At 48.0% G+C, this 19,529-nt stretch overlaps 1 protein-coding gene across 1 annotated transcript in view; it reads right to left on the bottom strand.

The window, feature by feature from the left end:
* The window catches only part of KLF9 (KLF transcription factor 9), a 30,185-nt gene extending 17,802 nt beyond the window's left edge, over positions 1–12,383 (bottom strand). The window contains exon 1 of the mRNA XM_007969484.3: positions 10,583–12,383. Within this exon, the coding sequence (XP_007967675.1) occupies positions 10,583–11,087 (505 nt within the window). The 5' untranslated portion in view covers positions 11,088–12,383. The remainder of the gene's footprint in view (positions 1–10,582) is intronic.
* Positions 12,384–19,529: the final 7,146 nt, after the last annotated feature.

Raw genomic sequence — 19,529 nt, 5'->3', positions numbered from 1 at the left:
CATTTCCGAACCTCAATGGGAACTGCCATATAAACAGCTCGTCTTTGTACAGACTAGGCTTTTATCTATTAGCACACAGGGTAATAAATGTTCCTGTAAACATGATTTGTTTCTCTGGACATTAAAATGGACAGACTGGAATTAAAACTAAGTCAATGGCTTTGAAGTTCACCCTGCTGCTGTTATACGTGTTCCATGTGAGGCTTTTGGTATCGGCTTCTAGAATATCCACTCAGGAGGGCCAGTGGGTGTTTGCCTAAGCATATGTAATACCTGTCAAAACCATCTATCTTCTGCAAAGACCCTTCTGTACCTTCACTTATGGCCTATCTATCTTTCAGGCTGAACTCCAGAGATAGTTCAGAGCTCTTTCCCATCAAAAGGAAGAAAAATATATAGAAAAAAAATTATCATACTGTTTGCCTCTCATTTTGTCAAACTCTGTTCTTTGGAGAATCCTATTAGTAGTTCTAAATGGGATGATAGCTGGGCATGGCGGCTCATACAGGTAATTCCAGCACTTTGGGAGGCTGAGTGGGGTGGATCACCTGAGGTCAGAAGTTCAAGACAAGCCTGGCCAACCTGGTGAAACCCCATCTCTACTAAAAATACAAAAATTAGCCTGGCATGGTGGTATGTGGTTGTAATCCCAGCTATTCGGGAGGCTGAGGCACTAGAATGGCTTAAACCCGTGAGGTGGAGGTTGCAGCCAGCCGAGATCGTGCTGCTGCACTCCAGCCTGGGCAGCAGGGCGAGACTTTGTCTCAAAAAAATACAAATAGAAATAAATAAATAACTAAATGGGACGATGGAGTGAATAGGTGTTGGTTTTGCCTGTCTGGCATTTGTTCCCTTTTGAAGAATAAATAACACATTAAATTTCCTTTTGGCAACAACTCCTTCCCCATTCTGGGTACATGTAATTCCAGGGACGGTGACCCCACACCTCCAGGCCCAGAGATTGGATGTGACCCAGTCATGCCGTAGTGATTCATTTCAGGGATGGGGCACACAATCTGAACTAGTCATAGAGCTTAAAGCCTGGAACTTTTGCTGGAATCATTGGGAATGGAAAACCGTCTTTCCTTGGGGCTTGCTTAAGTGGCAGGATATGAGTCTGGAACTGTGGGCAGCCATCTCGCCACTATTTGGAGACAGCCCTGCCAACCCCACAAATGAGGCCATAGCAAAAGGCAGCAAAACGGAGCCATAGAGAGGCAGACACTGAGTACCTGTATCCACAGACACCGAAACGAGAGCCACCCCTAGATGTGTTTGTAACCTGAACCAATAAAGTTTCATTTTTTTAAATTAAGCCAGTCCCTGTTTGGATTCTGTTGTCCTGACTAATACAGCTTCGAGCCCACAACCAGGTTATTTTTCAACAGGAAGGAAGCAGCTTCTGGATAACTATGGAAAATACAGAGTAGGTGTGGTCAGAGTCCAAGATTTCTGCTGACACTCCTAACCGAGGTTCGTTAAAACCAACCACGAGCCAGAGTTAGAACAACAAAAGAGTAGACAGCTGAAGACTGGTGACTCTGGGACCAAACCCAAGAGAACCACGTAAAACACAGGGTCTCTTCCCACTGGCGGAAACCCAAGGGGTCCAGATCAGTAAGCACTCATGCCCAACTCCACCCCCCTAGAGACAGACTAGGAAAATTCCAGTGTAACCTTGAACTAGGTTAACCAACTCCCAGTCTGATTCCTCCTATTAAATGAGAAGAATAGCACCTTTCTATCTCACAGGATTGCTGTTGAGTTTAAATGTGACAATGCATGTAAACCATTTAGCTTGGAACCAGACATATAATAAATGTTAGATATTATCATTATCATCACTATTAGTCACAAAATCCAAGGTGCCTGGTACCAGCATTTTACATAGCTTTTTGCAGGTAAGTCACTCAATAAATAATTTAAGTGAATGAGATAGCCAGGTGCAGTGGCTCACGCCTATAATCCTAACACTTTGGGAGGCTGAGGTGGGCAAATGGCTTGAGCTCAAAAGTTTGAGACCAGCCTGGACAACATAGTGAAACTCGTCTCTACAAAGCATACAAAAATAGGCTGGGCGTGGTGGTGTGCATCTGTGGTCCCAGTTACTTGGGAGGCTGAGGTGGGAGGATTGCTTGAGTAGGGGGCAGGGGGAAGTAGGGGGAGAGTGCAGAGGCTGCGGTGAGCCAAGATCCTTCATGCCACTGCACTCCAGCCTCGGTGACAGAGTGAGACTCAGTCTCAAAATAATAATAATAATAACAATAATGATAATAATAATAATAAATAATTTAAGTGAATGAGGCAGTGCTGGACTAATCTGGAATTCTAAACAAAAATTCTAGGAATCAAGGGTTTCCTGGACACTCATATAAATTCTTTATTTTTAATTATAATGGTGTGCTAAATGATTTAAACACCTCGTCTGAATTAAGCCTCATAACAACTTCATAAATATGTAATTACTGAGCTCCATTTTACAGATGAGAAACGTGAGGCTCAGAGAAGGTAAGTGGAGCGGGAGTTGTCATAAACAGAATGGTGAAGACAGGATTCAAAAACCCATGTCTGAGGGACCCGAAGGCCTGTGCTCTGATGACTCTGTCTACTGTCTCTGTACTGAAGGTAAAGGCCCCTCACATTCTAGTTCCTCAGTCTTGGTTGTTCAATATGAAATGGGTCAGGCCTTACTCTTCCTTTCTAACTGCCTGTCTTATCAAAGCTAGCTCTCTGGAAGAGAGAGATGGTGAAACCTTTTCTTCTCCCTCTATTTCTTTGGGCCAAGATGATCTGTAACTTTGCTCCCTGTTCTAAAATGTCCAAAGAGAGACTTTGGTGTTTTTGTCCCTTGCCTATTCCACTGGTTCCCACTTTGGTTCAAGTCAGGCCCTTTGGGAGGCACTCCCTTCCATAACGACGGAGGCTCAGCTTGGAAAAATGTTCAAACTTCATTGAAGACATAACACCACAGACTGCATTTCAAATCCTTGTCATTAATTTTGTATGGCTTAAGCTCCCGTCTCTTATTTAAATAAATGTCCCCACTTTTTAAAAAGACTCAATCTGGCCAGTTAAGGATTGGTCTTTCTCCTGTTCAAATTCTCCTAGATTCCTTTTTCCTGTTCAAATTTGTGATCATTCTCAGTTTCATTAAAAAATAAACAAATTCAAAGGCCCAGTAGCAGCAGCTCTGGCTTAGATCGTGAGCAAACTGGTTCTCTCAGCTCTAGAACCTTTAGATTTCAGATCCAGATTCTTCAATTCTCATCTCAGGATTCTGAAGTCAATTATGCCACACTAGAAACTGAGATTAAAAGAGAAGCCTTCGGGCACACCATCAAAAAGGCTTTGGACACACACAGCAATGAATGCCCTGGGAAGGTACCATGTATTTAAAAAAAAAAATATATTGGGTGCATCTCACTCCTTCAGTGGGGATCACATTCTTATGAATAATAATGTTAGTCCTATTATTTGCTGAGGGGACTGCTTGAGGCTGGGATAAAACAAATGTTTACTCGTGGCCTTAATGCATCAAAAAGGTATTAAAGTTTCAGGAGGATTCCAGGTAGGCAGTGGTGGGAAACCTCTCAGCAGCTCTGCCTTGGACTGTTTCAGAGAGTGCTGTTCCCATAAAAAGGGCATAGGCCACCCCACCTAACTCCACCTCTGCCCTTTCACTTGGTTAATTCCATGAAGCAGCTCTTTAAGGTGAAAAAGAAAAATGTTAACTATAGACTGAAGTCCCAGGAGAGCAAGGGGGGAAAAGAATTCAAATGAAAGTACTGCAAAGAATTCCAAAGGAAGGAAAAATTCCTAGGCACCCACAGAGCCAAGCTTGAAGCTAGGGGCTTTAGCATGTTCTGCTGATGAATGCTTCCAACTGTCTAGTACCCTCACGAGCTGGTGAGGCTCTGGGAGATTACACAGTATGACCACTCCCATGCTAGTCAAGGCAGAGAGGTGGCTTTTGAACCCTGGTAGTGTGCTTCGAAGCCCTCCAAGTCCCCCCAAAATGTTTCAAGAGAATAATCCCCATCTCTCTGAGAGAGGGTGGGGATGTGCTTTCTTAAAGACAAAATGATGGATGTGATGACCTCCCAAGGTCACTTCCAACCTCCAAGTGCTATTCTTTTGATACTAACAACTGCTGCCACCAAGTGCTCTGAGTTAAGCCTAGGCCTGTGACTAACTTCCAACAAAAAGTGGGGCGGAGAGAGAGAGAGCCAGGATTGCTCAAAGACCACTGAAAGAGGATCTCACTTCTTTCCCTTTTTAACCATCTGTGGGGTTTTTTTCTTCGTCTTCCTTTTGCCCCTCCTTTCTGCGTGTGTTGCATAGAAACAGAAAGTGCTTTTGTACCAATTACTAGGCACTAATTTACGCTCTTCAGTGGGCGCTGGGCTTGCTGGAGAAACATTAGGAAAAGGTGGGAGGGTCGGATGTGGGGGAGGATTCTAGCAGTGGAGGAAGGAATGGCATGCGACAAGCTTCTTCTCCAAGCCTGAGAACAGCCAAGGGGAAAGAGAGAGAGAGAGAAAAAAAAAAGAACACGGAAGATTTGGAAGTCAAGACTAACAAATGCGACAAAGCTTTTTTTTTTTTTTTTTTAAATGGAGGATGGTAATGATCACAGGCATTCAGAATTCAGAAATCAGACTGATGGGACAGAAAGCAGGCTCCAACTAGAGCATGTCAGATTGTGTTAGGGGCTTCTGAAAGAGTGAAGACCGGGAAATCATCCGCCCACTTTTCTTCTCAATGAACTTATTGAGGAAAACCATTGTCAGTCATTTTTCCAATATGTCATATGATGTTTCTCCCTGGGAAGTTCAATCTGGGAATTTCCCACAGATGTTGCAGAATGACTAGTCCTTGGGATAAGCATCCACAATTGAGACAGGAATGTAAATCTGACCCTCATGTTCAGAATCCAAGAATTCGTTTCCCTCAGCTTACATCTTTGTGTCTGAAGGTAATGGGGTGTCACCATTCAAGCGGCACTGTATTTACTCTGGTATCTCCCTCTCTCACGCAGGAACCCACTTATATCCTTGCCCTCTCTCTTCTTACCACCCACAGAAGATGTGAGAGGAAAATCAAGGGAAACAGTGTGCGTACTCTGTAATCTGACCCCACTTGTGTTTTCTATTGTGAAACAATGATCTTACCAGCAGAAGATTCTCAGAGGCTCCCTGACTTTGTCTTTGCTGGGGCAGATAGATGGAGGATGACACAGGACACGCAGGAAATGAGGGAAGAAAAGCAACCGGTGGCTCCTACCTTGCCACTAGCAATAAGAACTGTAGGGTCCTGACAGCCTACAGCCCCAGGGTCAGATTTCTGCAGAAAGCTGGGGCTGAAGAATAGTCTGGGCATCTTTCACTTGATTCAAGGGAGTTTTAGCCTCTTGTCTAAAACCCAGAAGCAAACCCTATAGCAAACCCTTGCAGCCTTAGAAACCCATCTTCTATAGCTAGAAGCTATGTGTATGCAGCCTTTTGCATAACTTGTTATTCTTCCCTAACAGGATACTTGATATCACTCCTATTGCTGACTGGGGTGGGGCAGTATCATCTCCCAGGGGGCAAAAATTGGTTCTGTGACAGGTGAAAAAAGTCTTAGCTATTACAACGATTTGTCGCTTTCAGAAAGGGGCATAGTCCATAAACAGCTCAAGTGTATCTGTGGAATTAAAATGTAATGGGGGAGGCCAGGCGCAGTGGCTCACGCCTGTAAGCCCAGAACATTGGGAGGCCGAGGTGAAGTCAGGAGTTCGAGACTAGCCTGGCCAACATGGTGAAAGCCGGTCTCTACTAAAAATGCAAAAAATTAGTCAGGTGTGGTGGCACATGCCTATAATCCCAGTTACTCTGGAGGCTGAGGCAGGAGAATCAGTAATGGAGGGGTCAATTATGGGAAAAGGGTAGAGAAACAGTTACCTGTGCAAGTCCCACTCAGGCCTAGTTGTAAATCTATGTTGGATGAAGCAAGTTGGGTTATGAAATGCCATTCCACATCACTTTGGGGAGCCCTCTGGAAAGAAAAATGGGGTAGAGATAATGTGTCCCTAAGGATCCAGGCACAGGGCTTCCATTCTACTAACGAAGAGAAGAAATGGCGGTAAGGGCTGGGCAGGGCCTACTTAATGGGCGGCCAAGCAAGCTCAGGCTCCCTAGTCTAGGGCAAAGCCTTGCCCTGTCTCTAAGGCCCCACCTCCCAGGCAATGAAGGTGAGTTTTTCCTCATACCTCTGATGACATCAGACTCTCCTTGACCAAACAGTTGACTCCAAAGCCTTTTACAGTAATTAAGGGAGAAGAGTGCAAGAAGCTCAGGGCAACCTCATGCCTTTAAGCAAATTCCCACCTAAGTTAGAGTTGGCCAGTGATGAACATTCCTAAAGGGGCCAAAAAAATCTGTTTTCCACATTGGAGGACAACTTCTACTAACAGAGGCTGTCCAGGTCCCTCACACCAAGTATGCCAAGGATCCCAAGAATGTGTTCGAAGAGGCTAAGGAGAAGCACAAGCCAGCACTCGGGGCTTTTGTAGCTCCCATCTCTCCTGGTTTTTTATATGAGCCTCTTTTTGCACTATATATATATACACACACACACACACACACACACACACACTGAATATATATACACAAAAATATTTTTTCATAGAACTCGGGTGTGATGTTGGAATTTGGGGTTTTCTCATCTTCAGAATCCTATAACCAGTGTTATCAAACTCAACCCATTGTCAACACTTGGCGATAGCTGACTTAAGTCCCTCCAAAAAGAGAATAAGATGGCACCTGGCATAGAAACAAGGCCTAAGGTTTCTATCATCCGGATATCAACCCAGCATGATTCAGCATCGGCCTGTTCTGATGACTTCTGAGCTGGAATTAGAATGTAGTTGTTTCCTTCTCCGAACGATCACACTGCCTTTACCACCCACCCCCCAAAATCGGCCCATACTCTATGTGAAGGGTATGCGCAAAGTCAGGAGATTTAGGATAAACTTCATGTTAATGACATTTTCAAATAATATGCTTGATATATTTTCACATAAAATACTCCAATAGTTCTAAAATTAATCTGAAACAGTACAAATACATCATAAAGTGTCCAAAAAGTCTGGAAACAGGAAAAACAGTATATTTGTTGCATCTTTTTTTCTTTAGATTAACAATGGATCCACTGCTTAAACTTTAGAGGTATGTCACCAGAAAAGATCTGGTCTGGTTGAAGAAAAACAAACTGAACACACTATTTGAAAATGTAAATTAACATACTGCTTAAAAATAAGTTTATCTGCCGGGCGTAGTGGCTCACGCCCATAATCCCAGCACTTTGGGAGGCTGGGGCGGGTGGATCACAAGATCAGGAGACCTTCCTGGCTAACACAGTGAAACCCCGTCTCTATTAAAAATATAAAAAAATTAGCCGGGCGTGGTGGCAGGCGCCTGTAGTCCCAGCTACTCGGGAGGCTGAGGCAGGAGAATGGCATAACCCGGGAGGCGGAGCTTGCAGTGAGCCAAGATTACACCACTGCACTCCAGCCTGGGTGACAGAGCGAGACTCCGTCTCAAAAAGAAAACAACAACAACAACAACAACAACAACAAACAAGTTTATCCAGTGTTTCCTGATGTTTGAGGTGAAGTTCTGTATATTATACACAAACTACAGGACCCAGCATTTCTCAAGGGGCTACTGTGTGTGGAACCCTACTAGGTGCTTTATCGATGTTATCTTTGCACAAGAACATGTGACTTGAGGACAGTAGCCCTATCTTGTGGATTAAGAAACTGAGGCTTAAACAAAGCAGAGGTTGCAAACTTAAAGGCTAAAAGACATCATGTAAATTATTAAACTAAGAGGTACTGCCCCCATATCATGATCAGTTCAAGCCAATTGTTGCTAGGATGGAATTCAGGCCCAGTTTTGCCAGATCTTTTGATTTTTCCAGATAAGTCAGAAATCTGGACTCATGCCATAATCCTCTGATTTTTAGATGTTGGTAACTAATTAAATTTTTATAAACCCTGTGTTGGCCAAGCCAAACAAATCTGCAAAGCAAATTCAGCAGCAAGCCTCCAGTTTGCAAACTCTGAATTAAAGTAACTTGCTTATGGTCTCAAACGAGAACACAATAGGACAAATCAGAACCCAGCTCAGTCGGCTTCAACTGTGTCTTTCCTCCCAGCACACTACAGAAGTAGCAGCACTGAATTAGAAGAAAATCTGTTTGATTCAACTTCTAAAGCTGGTGTAGAAGTGGTCTATGGAAGTGGCAGCTGTATGTGTCTCTATAAGGAAGTGAGCAAGCTGGAGGGTTTCTTACAGGAACTTTAGCAGCACTGAACAAGGGGGTGTGGCAGGGAGTTCAGCTCTTAAAATCTTCACAGAATGCAGACATTCCAAATGCCATCTCTGCCCACCTTCTTGATTTAACACCAGCAGAAAGAAAATTAGGAAAGCTCCTTACCCTACCCTAAAGTCAATTTAAATTGAAGTTGTATCTGAAACTTCCAAATGCATGAGACCTCCAAATCTCTTATTTAAAATAACCTTAACACATACCTCCTCTAGCAGGAAGACACTTCTGACAATATTAACCCAGGCTGAGGTTTTGTTCAACCATGCACTAAGATTAGAGATCCCCAAAACATAGACACCTTCAATCACCACATCCCTAGGTTCAAAGGACTGTAGCACTTAAAGCTGAATGAACATCTCACTTCGTTTTCCACTCCTGACTAGGAAAAAGGTTCTCCTGAAACAGCTGAGCCGAATGACTTGCCTTATGGAGAATTAAGGAGCAGCACGCATGCACGCACACATAAGCAGCCATTTCTATAAATGCCTGAGAAAAATCACTCAGCCGAATGGCCCAGAACGCTGGAAACCCTATTCCTGAGTCGGACAGACTCTGGCAGCTCACAGAGGCACTGCAGGCCTCCCTGGCTGCATGACTGGGCAGCGCCCTGAAGGAGAAAATGTCTTTGCTCAAGGTGGCAGTGGGTGCCGATGGGAACAACCGAACTCGGGGAACATGGCTGACACAGCCAGGCCCGCCCAGCAGCTGTTGGTGAGTAACATCCTCCGGTTAATACACCCCTACTTCACCCCCAGAGCCACACTAAAGGTCATATCCCCCAACACAGGCACATGCCTTTCAGCAACCTTACAGACACAAACCTTAAAACGTGCTGTTTTACGGCAACCTAGATGATGACCCCAAACAGAACCTGATTTTGCATTCATCATGGAGGAAATTCAGTCTGATTCCGGTGCCAGCAGCCACCTCCACAAGAAGAAGTTTCCAAAGGAAATGGAATGAGAAGCAGTTACGTGACCTTTCTTTTAAAAAGGAAAGCAAAACAAAACAAAAAACCCCAATCAAGTATCATTATTTTTTCCGTGTGTCATTTTTAAACCGCAGGCCCAAGACCTCATCTTAAAAGTCTCGAAGTATTACACCAAAAAATGACAACACTTTTCCAACTAACTCCAACAATACCCCCTCAAACACGGTGTCACAGGACAGAAGCAAAAGGCTTATCTGAGAGGACCAAGCCCCGATACCTCGTCTGAATAGCGTTTGTAAAAGAAGCGTTCGGAAGATGGTCAGACAGCATATCCAAATGTGAATGCTTTCCAACTTTCACCGTGCATGTTAGACACAACCAAGAGAACTGGATGACCCAGGTCTCTGCAAGTCTCCAATGCCTATTTTAAAAGGCAGATAGATGTCTTTCTGGCCATATTCTTGTCCGGCCCTTCCTCTCATCCTCCCTGGGAGGAACTATTCCCTGAGGCCTCCAGAACCGCCCAACATTCATTACCAAGGTTGACCTCCGGCAAGGACCACACCTCCCTGCAAACCGCCTGATTCAGGGGTGGAGGGTGCGACCTAAGTCACATGGCCCAAAAAAAAAAAAACTCAGCTCTGAAATCTGGCTCATTAGGAAGGCTATTGAGTGAAGTTAACCACCATTACTTGATCAAACTCCTCTGCTGCCTGAAGCAGGGTTATTTTAAACCTCTCGGGGGACTCCTGGCCAAATTTAAAACCACCTTGGCAAGCCCAGAAAAGTAGCAGGCATCCAGTTAAATGAGTCCTTAGTCATCCCTAAAAGGCTCCAAGTAAAGTGCGCCGCGTCCCCCCTCGGTTTCAACCACTTCTCTGCAACCCGACAAGGAAATTAAATAAAAGATACGCCATCTGACTTCCCCACTACCAGCGTCTTTCCCAGGTGGGGTGGCCCCACCGTCGCGGGGTGCGGGAGTCCCGGGGGCGGGGCGGGACAGGGGAGGGGCGGACACCACTCCCCGCGAAGCCACGCACCGCACTCGCTCTGCCCGCCAGTTTAAGGCTCTCCGTGGCTCCCGAAGGCCGGGGACAATTAAGGAGAGAGTGAGCTTTCCGCCAATGCACATTTAAATTATTTAAAGAGTTAAACCGCATCTTATCCAACATGTTTGCACCCTTTCGGCCGACTGCAGTGTCCCGAACGCCCAGGAACACTGCCTGGCCAAAGGTTAACTAACCCCAGAGCTCCGGGGGAGAGGGCGACGCCGCTAACCTGTATGCACTCTGTAATGGGCTTTGAGATGGGAGGATTTTCCATAGACTTTCCCACAGCCACTGTAGGGGCACTTGTGCCTCTTTTCGGAGGCGTGTTTCCCCTTCGCAGCCACTCCAGGGTGGAGGAGGGAGAGCGGGCTGGGCGCGCTGCCAGGATCCTGTCTCTCCTCCGGGCTGTGGGAAGGACTCGACCCAGATTCGGTGGTCACGTCGCTGTCGGATCCCATATCCTCATCTGGACTCTCCAGACTGTCGCTGCACACGGAGGGGGTCTGGATGGGTCGGTACTTGTTCAGGTCCAACAAGCTCTTGGCGATGGTGACTAGCGTGCAGTAATCCTTCCAGGTGTCCCCCGGGTCACCGTGCTCCTTGGTCACCTCGCGCTCAGGTAGTCGCAGCCGGTCGGCGTCCGGAGCGCCCCCATGCTCCGGCACCGCAGCGCGGTTAGAAATGGAAACCAGACACTGGGCAGCCACGAAGTCCATGTAGGCGGCCGCGGACATGGTGCGGGCGACGGCAGCCCAGGCGGCGCGGCCAAACTTGGCGGTGGCTGCGGAGGTTCGGCTCGCCCTGCCCTGGCCTCGGACGACGAGCGCGGCGCGGCGCGGCACGGCGCGGCGGCCAAGGGGGCGGAGGCGCGGGGCGCTTCCGACTCGCAGGAGCGCCGAGGCGACCTCAGCCCCTCATCTTTACGTAACCGGCAGCGCCTCCGCACGCAGCATCCACGGCCCCGGGCTCCGCCGCGCCGCCGCCTCTAGCCGCCGCCCCTGCCCCGCGCGGGCCGCGATCCCCCGACGGGCGCGCCGGCCCCTTTGAGCCGGCTCCCTTGGAAAGATGCCACACGTGGCGGTCGCAAGTTTATTCGACTGAAAACGCCCCCGAGGCGCTGGGAGAGGAAACTGCAAGAGAGGTGCACGCCCTCGGCCGCCTCTCCGTCGAGCCAAAGCCCCAGGACATTCACCCGATCACCCCGACGCGGGTGGCGAGGGCCCCGCCGAGCGCCAGGTCTAAGAGACACTTTTTCCCGAGTCCACTGACGGCTTCTGAGCCCCTGCTCCGGCCGGTCCGCACCGTTCCGGCATTCTCTTGCTCAGTAACAATTTCGCAGAATCCCATCACGTCACAAACCAAACCCCCTCCAATTGGCCAGTGGGGAGGGTGATTCAACTCTGTTTACTTTCTCCCCCTGCCAGTCAGAACGGCCTTTCAGTGGAGAGGTGCGTCTAGAACTGAGGCGTGCGGCCAATCCGACTGTTCCGTTTCACTGCCTCGTGCTACCCCTACAGCCTCGAACACTGACATTTAAAAGGGTAACAGCTGGGAGGCAGGGAAGGAGCAGCCGCACACTTTCGGAGTGCCTCGCGGTCCCGTGGTCGGTCCGGGCCTCCTGGCTCACGTTCCAGCTTGCGGAGCTCTGGGACACATCTTCCCTAGTCAGTTGCGCTCGTTCCTATGGCAAAAGAGAACTTCAGCTTCGGTTTTCCAGCTCCCAAACAGTTAAGTGACTTCCTGCAAACGCTACAGTCCCAGCAACCAGCCTTCCAATCAAAAGTAAGTTGGTTGATGTCACTGGCATTGGCTCGGCCAATCAGAAGGGCGTTCCGAAAGCTAGCGCTCGACACTTGTAAACGCGAAGAGCTGTAGTGAAACTGGACACATCTTTGTATTTTGTGTTGCTGGTAGTAAATTTGAGTTATGGATGAGAGGACAGGGGTGATGAATAAACGCAGTATGAGTCTATAATTTTAAAAACCCCATTATGTCAGGATAAGTCCAAGAATAAACACAAATGAGTAAGAATTCGTTTCGTTATATATTTTTTTGGATGCAGCGTACTTTGGGGGCAGATGTTTAAAAATTCTTCCATCCAATACATTAACTATGACCAATTCATCTTAAAAAAGCAGTGCTAACAAAAGTTCTGGTTTTACAGCATAGCCTTTTTACTCCCTGAGATTCTTCCACTGAAACATCCCATCTTTGCTTGTCGTATCTCTTAATTCCTCTACTTCTCCGGTGCAGTTTAGTCTAAATAAATTCTTTTTGCTTTATTTGGAAGCTATTTTTAACCAACTTTCAGATAAATGGAGACAAAAACCATTAACTTGTGTAACTTTTAATAAAAACCCACCATTCTTAGCTCTTTTTCTTTCCAGAGCCCCTGCTTGGTTTTTAGGACATGTTTCTCTTCCCTCACTTCACAAATGTGGAGACTGAGATACAGAAAAGTGACTTATTTATCTTATTAGACAGATAATGACAGAACTCAGTAGAAACCACAAGTCTCCTGATTTCTAGCTCTTTGTGCTTGCAACTAAGCCCTTTTGGTTTTGTGAAATATTAACTGTGCAGAACAGATTTTTAGGGACTGGAACAAGTCGGAGATCCTTAGCCATGGAATATTGTGGCATTACTTGGTCAGCAATTAGTATGGGTCTTGGAGTCTGATTAACTTGGTTTACCCCCCCTCTGAATTAATGATGCGGTTGTTTTCCATCTTGATAGCTAGGAAAGAATATAGAGCTAGTTCTTTTTTTTTTTTTTTTTTTTTTTTTTTTTTTTTTTTTTTGAGACTTGAGTCTCACTCTGTCGCCCAGACTGGAGTGCATTAGCGAGATCTTGGCTCACTGCAAGCTCTGCCTCCCGGGTTTACGCCATTCTCCTGCCTCAGCCTCCCGAGTAGCTGGGACTACAGGCTCCCGCCACGACGCCCGGCTAATTTTTTTTTTGTATTTTTAGTAGAGATGGGGTTTCACCGTGTTAGCCAGGAAGGTCTCGATCTCCTGACCTCGTGATCCGCCCACCTCGGCCTCCCAAAGTGCTGAGATTACAGGCGTGAGCCACCGCGCCCGGCCTCTAGGGCTAGTTCTTTTTGCAACAGGCATACTGTCAGCACAACTGATTAAAAATAATTCACTTTCGTGAATGTGAGAGGTACCTGATTCTGTGTGATGCGGATTCAGTGAGTTCCCACCCTGACCTCCACTGGCTATTAACCTTTCTTAAGAGAAAGTTACACCAGGTTCTGGTCTCCAAGGGAAGGGTCTCAGATTGACTCTACCAGTTTGAGGTCTACAGTAGTTTCTTTTGACTTTGTTTTTAAAGTGGTACATCAAAAAAAAAAAAAAAAAAAAAAATTAAAAAAGAAAGTTAGCCAGGTGTGGTGGCTCGCACATGTAGTCCCAGCTACTCAGAAGGCTGAGGCTGAAGGACTGCATCAACCTAGGTCAAGGCTGCAGTGATCCCTGATCACACCACTGTAGTCCAGCCTGGGCAACAGAGCAAGGCCCTGTTTTTCTTAAAAAAAAAAAATAATAATAATGATAATAATAATAATGATAATTAAGGGTGGCTCAGGTAAGTAAGAGTATAATACATTTTAATTAAAAAAAACAAAAAACCTGATGAGACCAGTTCAATAAAAGTGTACACCTTAAAACAAATAAAGAAAACAACAAAAAAAATATTAGAGTGGTACAGGGAAGATATTGCAGTAGGTGACTGCAGGTGGAAGAAAGGTATAGATGGGGAATAGTGGGCAACCAAGAATATCATCACCATCAGCATCATTATCACTGACCTCTTTCGTGGAGGGCTTACTATGTGTCAGGCCCTGTACCAAGCACCTTGCATGCACCCTTACAACAGCCCTGTAAGGTAGCTATACAGTGTATAAAAAACTCCAAGCCACATCTTGGAGTTCTTGCATTTTTAGAACTTAATCTCTTAATTTTAGAAAAGAATGCACTGAAGCCCAGGGGAGTTTGCCTACTTCATGATTTTTCTGGGACAAATTTTGTCCCCTAGGATACATGATCACTTAGAAATTGCACCTTTGCCTGCCTCCTTAAGGCCCAGTGCACATACCAGCGGGATCTCTCCAGGATCCCTATATGATCATGGCCTGTACAACCCCTCAGACTGGCATTTTAACTGGGATTGTACTGGTGAAACAGACTGCTCGGGCCTGGACATCTATAGATAGCCCTAGGACCACCATCATCATTATTCCAGAATAGAGGAAAAGTCTGTATATTTCCTTGAAGATTATATAATCCAGGAATTTGAATACATCAATCACTTTAGGTTTTTTAAAAATATAAACTTTTCCTTTCCTTACTCCTTGCCAGCTTTTCTTTAATTCACTTTAATTTCACTTTGTTTGAACTGGACATAAACACTGAATTCTCCAAACTCACTCATTTCAGAATTATAAAAGAAAGTAATAAAAGAAAACTGAGATTTCATCCACATGAATTTCTCACACATTTACAAACATAACTGCTGCTTGACTTGATTTAGAATTATCTTTTTAAACCCAGCAATTCTAGAACTGTAGAATGCTTTCTCTTTTTTCTCCTTTTCCAGTCATTCATTCTCCAGTATTTATGTTCCTGGCAATGAGCTGGGCATGGGGGAATACAGAAATGAAAAGAGACTCTGTCCTCCATGAGGTTTATAGGTTAAAAACATATATATATAATAACATATCAGCAAATAATAATTTCTATGTCAGGACTTTTTTTTCTTGTATTTTCAACAGCGAAGTTTCCTTGAGGGTGTTGGAATGTGTTTTATAATAGTTTTATGATCTAAACCCAGCTTGGGGTGTTTTGCCAGCATGTGGTTGTCCCAATTAAATGTTGGCAAAATAAATGATCCCAAATTAATATGAATCATTCCCAATTAAAATAATATATCACTGAGTATATATTATGCCACATAGATGTAAGAGCTCTGTTTTCCCCCAAGTTAGTCTTTGTAAATACACATTTTCAAATCCACACAAACCAACCAGAAGGAACATGAAAATTCAGACTATAAGTGTGCTTCTAGTTTATGCTTTCCTCTCTAAATTCTGCCTAACAATTTGCTTTATTATCCAAGTTCTCAAAACAATGGCTTATGTGCCTGTAGCCAGTATATATAAGCCTTGTTTTCTGTGCATCCTAAAATAATTACAGTATTATCATTATTAGCTCTAATAAGAAGTAGTGCCTACAGTCAGCTGTTTCTTTCAGGGTTGTAGACCACTGTGAGGAACTGGCCTCTGGGTCTGAGATAAACTCTGTAACCTCAGGCAACCTCTAGGAGCTATTTCCTTATCTATAAATCGATAGGATTAGATTAATACATCTCCAATAGTTCCTCCCAAACTCCAAACACCTCAAGGAATCTAAAGAAAAAAAAAAAAAACCTAGAGAAAAAAACTGGAGCAAGACTTGGGTTCTTTAAATACCATCTCATCTGCTGTACATCTAGAAATACTGCTCTTTATGGCAGTGAAGGTCAGAAAACCTTAAATCAACATTTAATGGATAGCAGACACAAATATAAATGTGTTCAAAATCCCTTCCTTAATTTTATGGTCTCAATTTTTCTTTCTTCAAGCTGGTTCGTAGAAAGTGGAATGGGGGTTCAAATAACCTATTCTTTTTCCCTGGTAAATTTTATTATTTATTTATTTATTTATTTTTGAGAGACAGTCTCGCTCTGTCGTCCAGGCTGGTGTGCAATGGCACAATCTCGGCTCACTGCAACAAACCCCGCCTCCCGGGTTCAAGCGATTCTCCTGCCTCAGCCTCCCCAGTAACTGGGATTACAGGCATGCGCCACAATGCCCGGCTAATTTTTGTATTTTTAGTAGAGATGGGATTTCGCCATGTTGGCCAGGCCGGTCTCGAACTCCTGACCTCAGGTGATCCGCCCGCCACGGCCGCCCAAAGCGCTGGAATTACAGGCGTGAGCCACCGCGCCTGGCCCAAGGTAAATTTTTCACCCTAGAGGGGAGTAAGGTATTTCCTGGCATATGCATCACAGATTCCCAGGCCCCTCCCCTGGAGATTTTTATTCAAACTGTGCCCCAAGGCAGGGTTTCCCCATCTTGCAGGGTGGAGCTAATCACCTGGCGCTCGATTTAAAATACAGATTGCCGGGTGTCACCCCTGCTCAAGGACCAGGGAAGTTCGGGCTAAAATCACACTCTGTAGGTATTGGGTTCTGCCAATTCTGGCTTTTCTCACTCTTTCCTGCTGGGAAGCGTGGACCGTGCCGGGCAGAACTGCCAGCCTCCAGGCGGGAAGGAAGGAGGAGAACAGATGGCCCACTGGGGGTAGAGGATCACGTGTTGGACCTCATTCTGGGCTTGATCCAGACCTCTCCCTTTCAGGGCCCAGCCCCTCCGGCTCCAGCGACCCCACCTAGGCACACGGAACATATGTGGAGGAAACCAGTGTTCATTTTGGTGAAAGAAGGGGAATTAGGGAAGGAGGCGAGCTTGAGGAGGGGAGAGGCGGGGCTAAAGGGATAAGGCTTCCAACAATGGCGATATTCCTGGATTTTGAAATACAATCAGGTAAAGCCCGATCTGGTGGAACGCCCGTGGCCATAATGACAGTTAACACCCCAGGGGCTAGAGGGGGAAGGGAGCTCAGGCAAGCGCGAAAACTTGCACGCCGCCCTACTTTGCTCCCGCCCCACTTAGCAGCCTTCCGCAAAACTCCAGCCCTCCTCTGCAGCGCAGAAAGGCCGCCCGTTCATGCATATGCAGGAGGATAAGTTTAGCTCGCAGCCCCCCGCGCTCCGACCGGCCCAGCGCGGCAGTCGGTGAATCACCCGCGCTCGGGGGCGGGCGCTCCGCTCCGGCCGCGGACTGGCGGGCGACTCAGCCACTCGCGGACCGCGCGGCCCGGCCTGGCATCGCCCTTTTAAAAAGTCTTCCGCAGGCGGCCGCCGCCGCAGCAGCCTGAGGAGGCGAGTTCATCTGAGGACAGTCCCAGTTCTCAGAAATCCCTTCCCTGCTGGAACATCAAGCTCCCTTTACTGCAGTTGAACAAACTGCCCTAGATTGGGGGACAAGGAACCCGCCCCAAACTCGTGCAAGGAGCTCCGGGCGCCCACGCCCACGTGAGCTAACCTTGAAATTAGCCCCTGCACCCGGGAGCGCGGGGCTGGGAGTGGGTGGGGACCCGGGGGGAGCCCCGTGCGGCCCGGGCCCTTGCTTTGCGCTCTCCGCGTGCACGTACCGCCCCCACCACTCTGTTTCATAACTCTGGCGGTGTTGCATTTTTTTCTTTTAATCTCCCGGGTAGATGGGTGTGGGGTGAGTGTTGGGGAGAGGGCAGGCCACCTTGGCCACCTTCCATCCCCCACGCCCGCGAGGAAGAGGAAAACCTGCCCTGCGGTCCTCCTGGGAACACTGCAGAGTAGGGTGTCGAGATGACATCAGCTTCTAAACATAGCCAACACCGCACCGCACCCCAACTCCAAGGGCTGCGGGGGTGGGGAGGGAGTGGGGGAGGCGGGTACTGCTGTCCCCGGGCGGGGCGGGGCGGGCAGGCCGGCCAGGCTGTGCGGGAGGAGATGACTTTGCAGGAATTGTGCTCCCAGAGTTTGCAGGCAGATCTCTCCCGCGATGGCCAGGCCAAGGGGTTAGGAAAGATTCCTGCCATTCCGTGCTCTCCCCTACCCCACAAGAACCCCGCACTCTTGGATCGAATGTGCCTTTATTTATAAATCAGCTCAGCCCCAGCCGTAGTGCCCAGGTTCGGTCCGGTCCCGGGAGCACCCGCGCCCCGCGTCTGCCTCCAGGCTAAGCCTGCGAGGGGGTCGGTGCTGCCCTCCCAGTGAGTCAGATGGGCTGTGTTTCCTGTGGTTGTTGTGGAACAGTTTGTCCTTTTTACTCCCCGCCCCCCCCCGCCCCGTCTCCACCCCCTTGGTAAATATAGCGCTCACGTTTCATCATCTCTTTGTCCAACGAGTGCCAGACACCCCGGCCCGCGGCCCCCGCCGCCTCCCTCCTCCTCTCCGCGCGGTTACCTCGCATAACCCCGCGCGGGCAGGCACCGGGCAGCAGCTCTCCCCGTGGCTGCGGCCGCGCCCACCCCGCCCCCAGCGCTTCGCGCCGCGGCACACCCCCACCCCATTCTTCTCCCCTTCCCTGCTTGCAGTTCCCCCTTCTGTAGGGCCCCCATGCTCCTGTCCCACCCCCTCTACTCGGCGTCCGGGTGCTGGGTCGAGACGTGTGTGGGTGTTGGGAGGTGGATATCTCTTTTCCGAGCCGTAGGCGTCACCCCTACGCCCAGGCCCAGGCCCAGTGCTGGATCCTGCACTTTCCCAACCTCCCCCTCCCAAGTTACAAGGTTGCCCTCTGTTCCCCTCCCGAGCGCAGGTGACGAGCTGCTGAGACAGTGTCTGATTCACCGACAGCTGAACCAGCTACTGGTACTTGGGGGTGAGCGTTTGCTGAACCGTTTCCCTCCCACCTCCCCCAACCCCCTACCCCGGTGGGGAGTGGGCTGGAGGGTCGGGAGAGGCAAGGTGGATGACAGCCGAGAAGTGCGTGCCTGCGCTTCCCTCTCTCCCTCCTCCTCCCAGTTTCATTTCCACACATACAGCCACCCACCGGGAACCGGAGGCGGCTAGTGTTCTCTGAACGCCGGGAACTGGCTCTCTCTGTGGTCTCCTGTTTACTTCCCTCCTCCTCTTTTCCCCTCCCTTCTCCCCGCCCCCATCTCCCAGTGCTGCTTCCCGCCCAGAGCAGCTGGGAAACCTGCAGCTGAACACTGCAGTCATGGGACTTCCCTGGCCCCGAGCTGTGCCCCAGGTTTGCCCTGTCCTGTCCTGCCTTGCCCTGTGTCCGCTTGTTTGGGGGCACTTCTTCGTCCTGAAAAGGGTCTTGGGGCTCCCTATCCAGGAACGTGGAAGAGGTGACTGCTTCCCTCCTCCTTCCTCTCCTCCTGGCTCCCCTGCCAGCTACCTTCCTGTGGGGGCCCTGCCTGGCTGTCTTTTTTGGCCAGGATTCTGGGCCACCCCCGCGAGTGGCCACCTGTCCAGGGAGAAGTGGTGAGACAGCTAACGGTGTGTAAGAACTCTGCATCCAGGATGCTGCAGAGCTGGCTTCTTTGCCATCACAGACTGTCCTGTTCGTAACAGGGTGCCCAAAG

This window comes from Chlorocebus sabaeus, chromosome 12 (genome assembly GCF_047675955.1).
Source record: "Chlorocebus sabaeus isolate Y175 chromosome 12, mChlSab1.0.hap1, whole genome shotgun sequence".
In the NCBI taxonomy this organism is placed as follows: Eukaryota; Metazoa; Chordata; class Mammalia; order Primates; family Cercopithecidae; genus Chlorocebus; species Chlorocebus sabaeus.
This window is presented reverse-complemented; position numbering and strand designations above follow the sequence as displayed.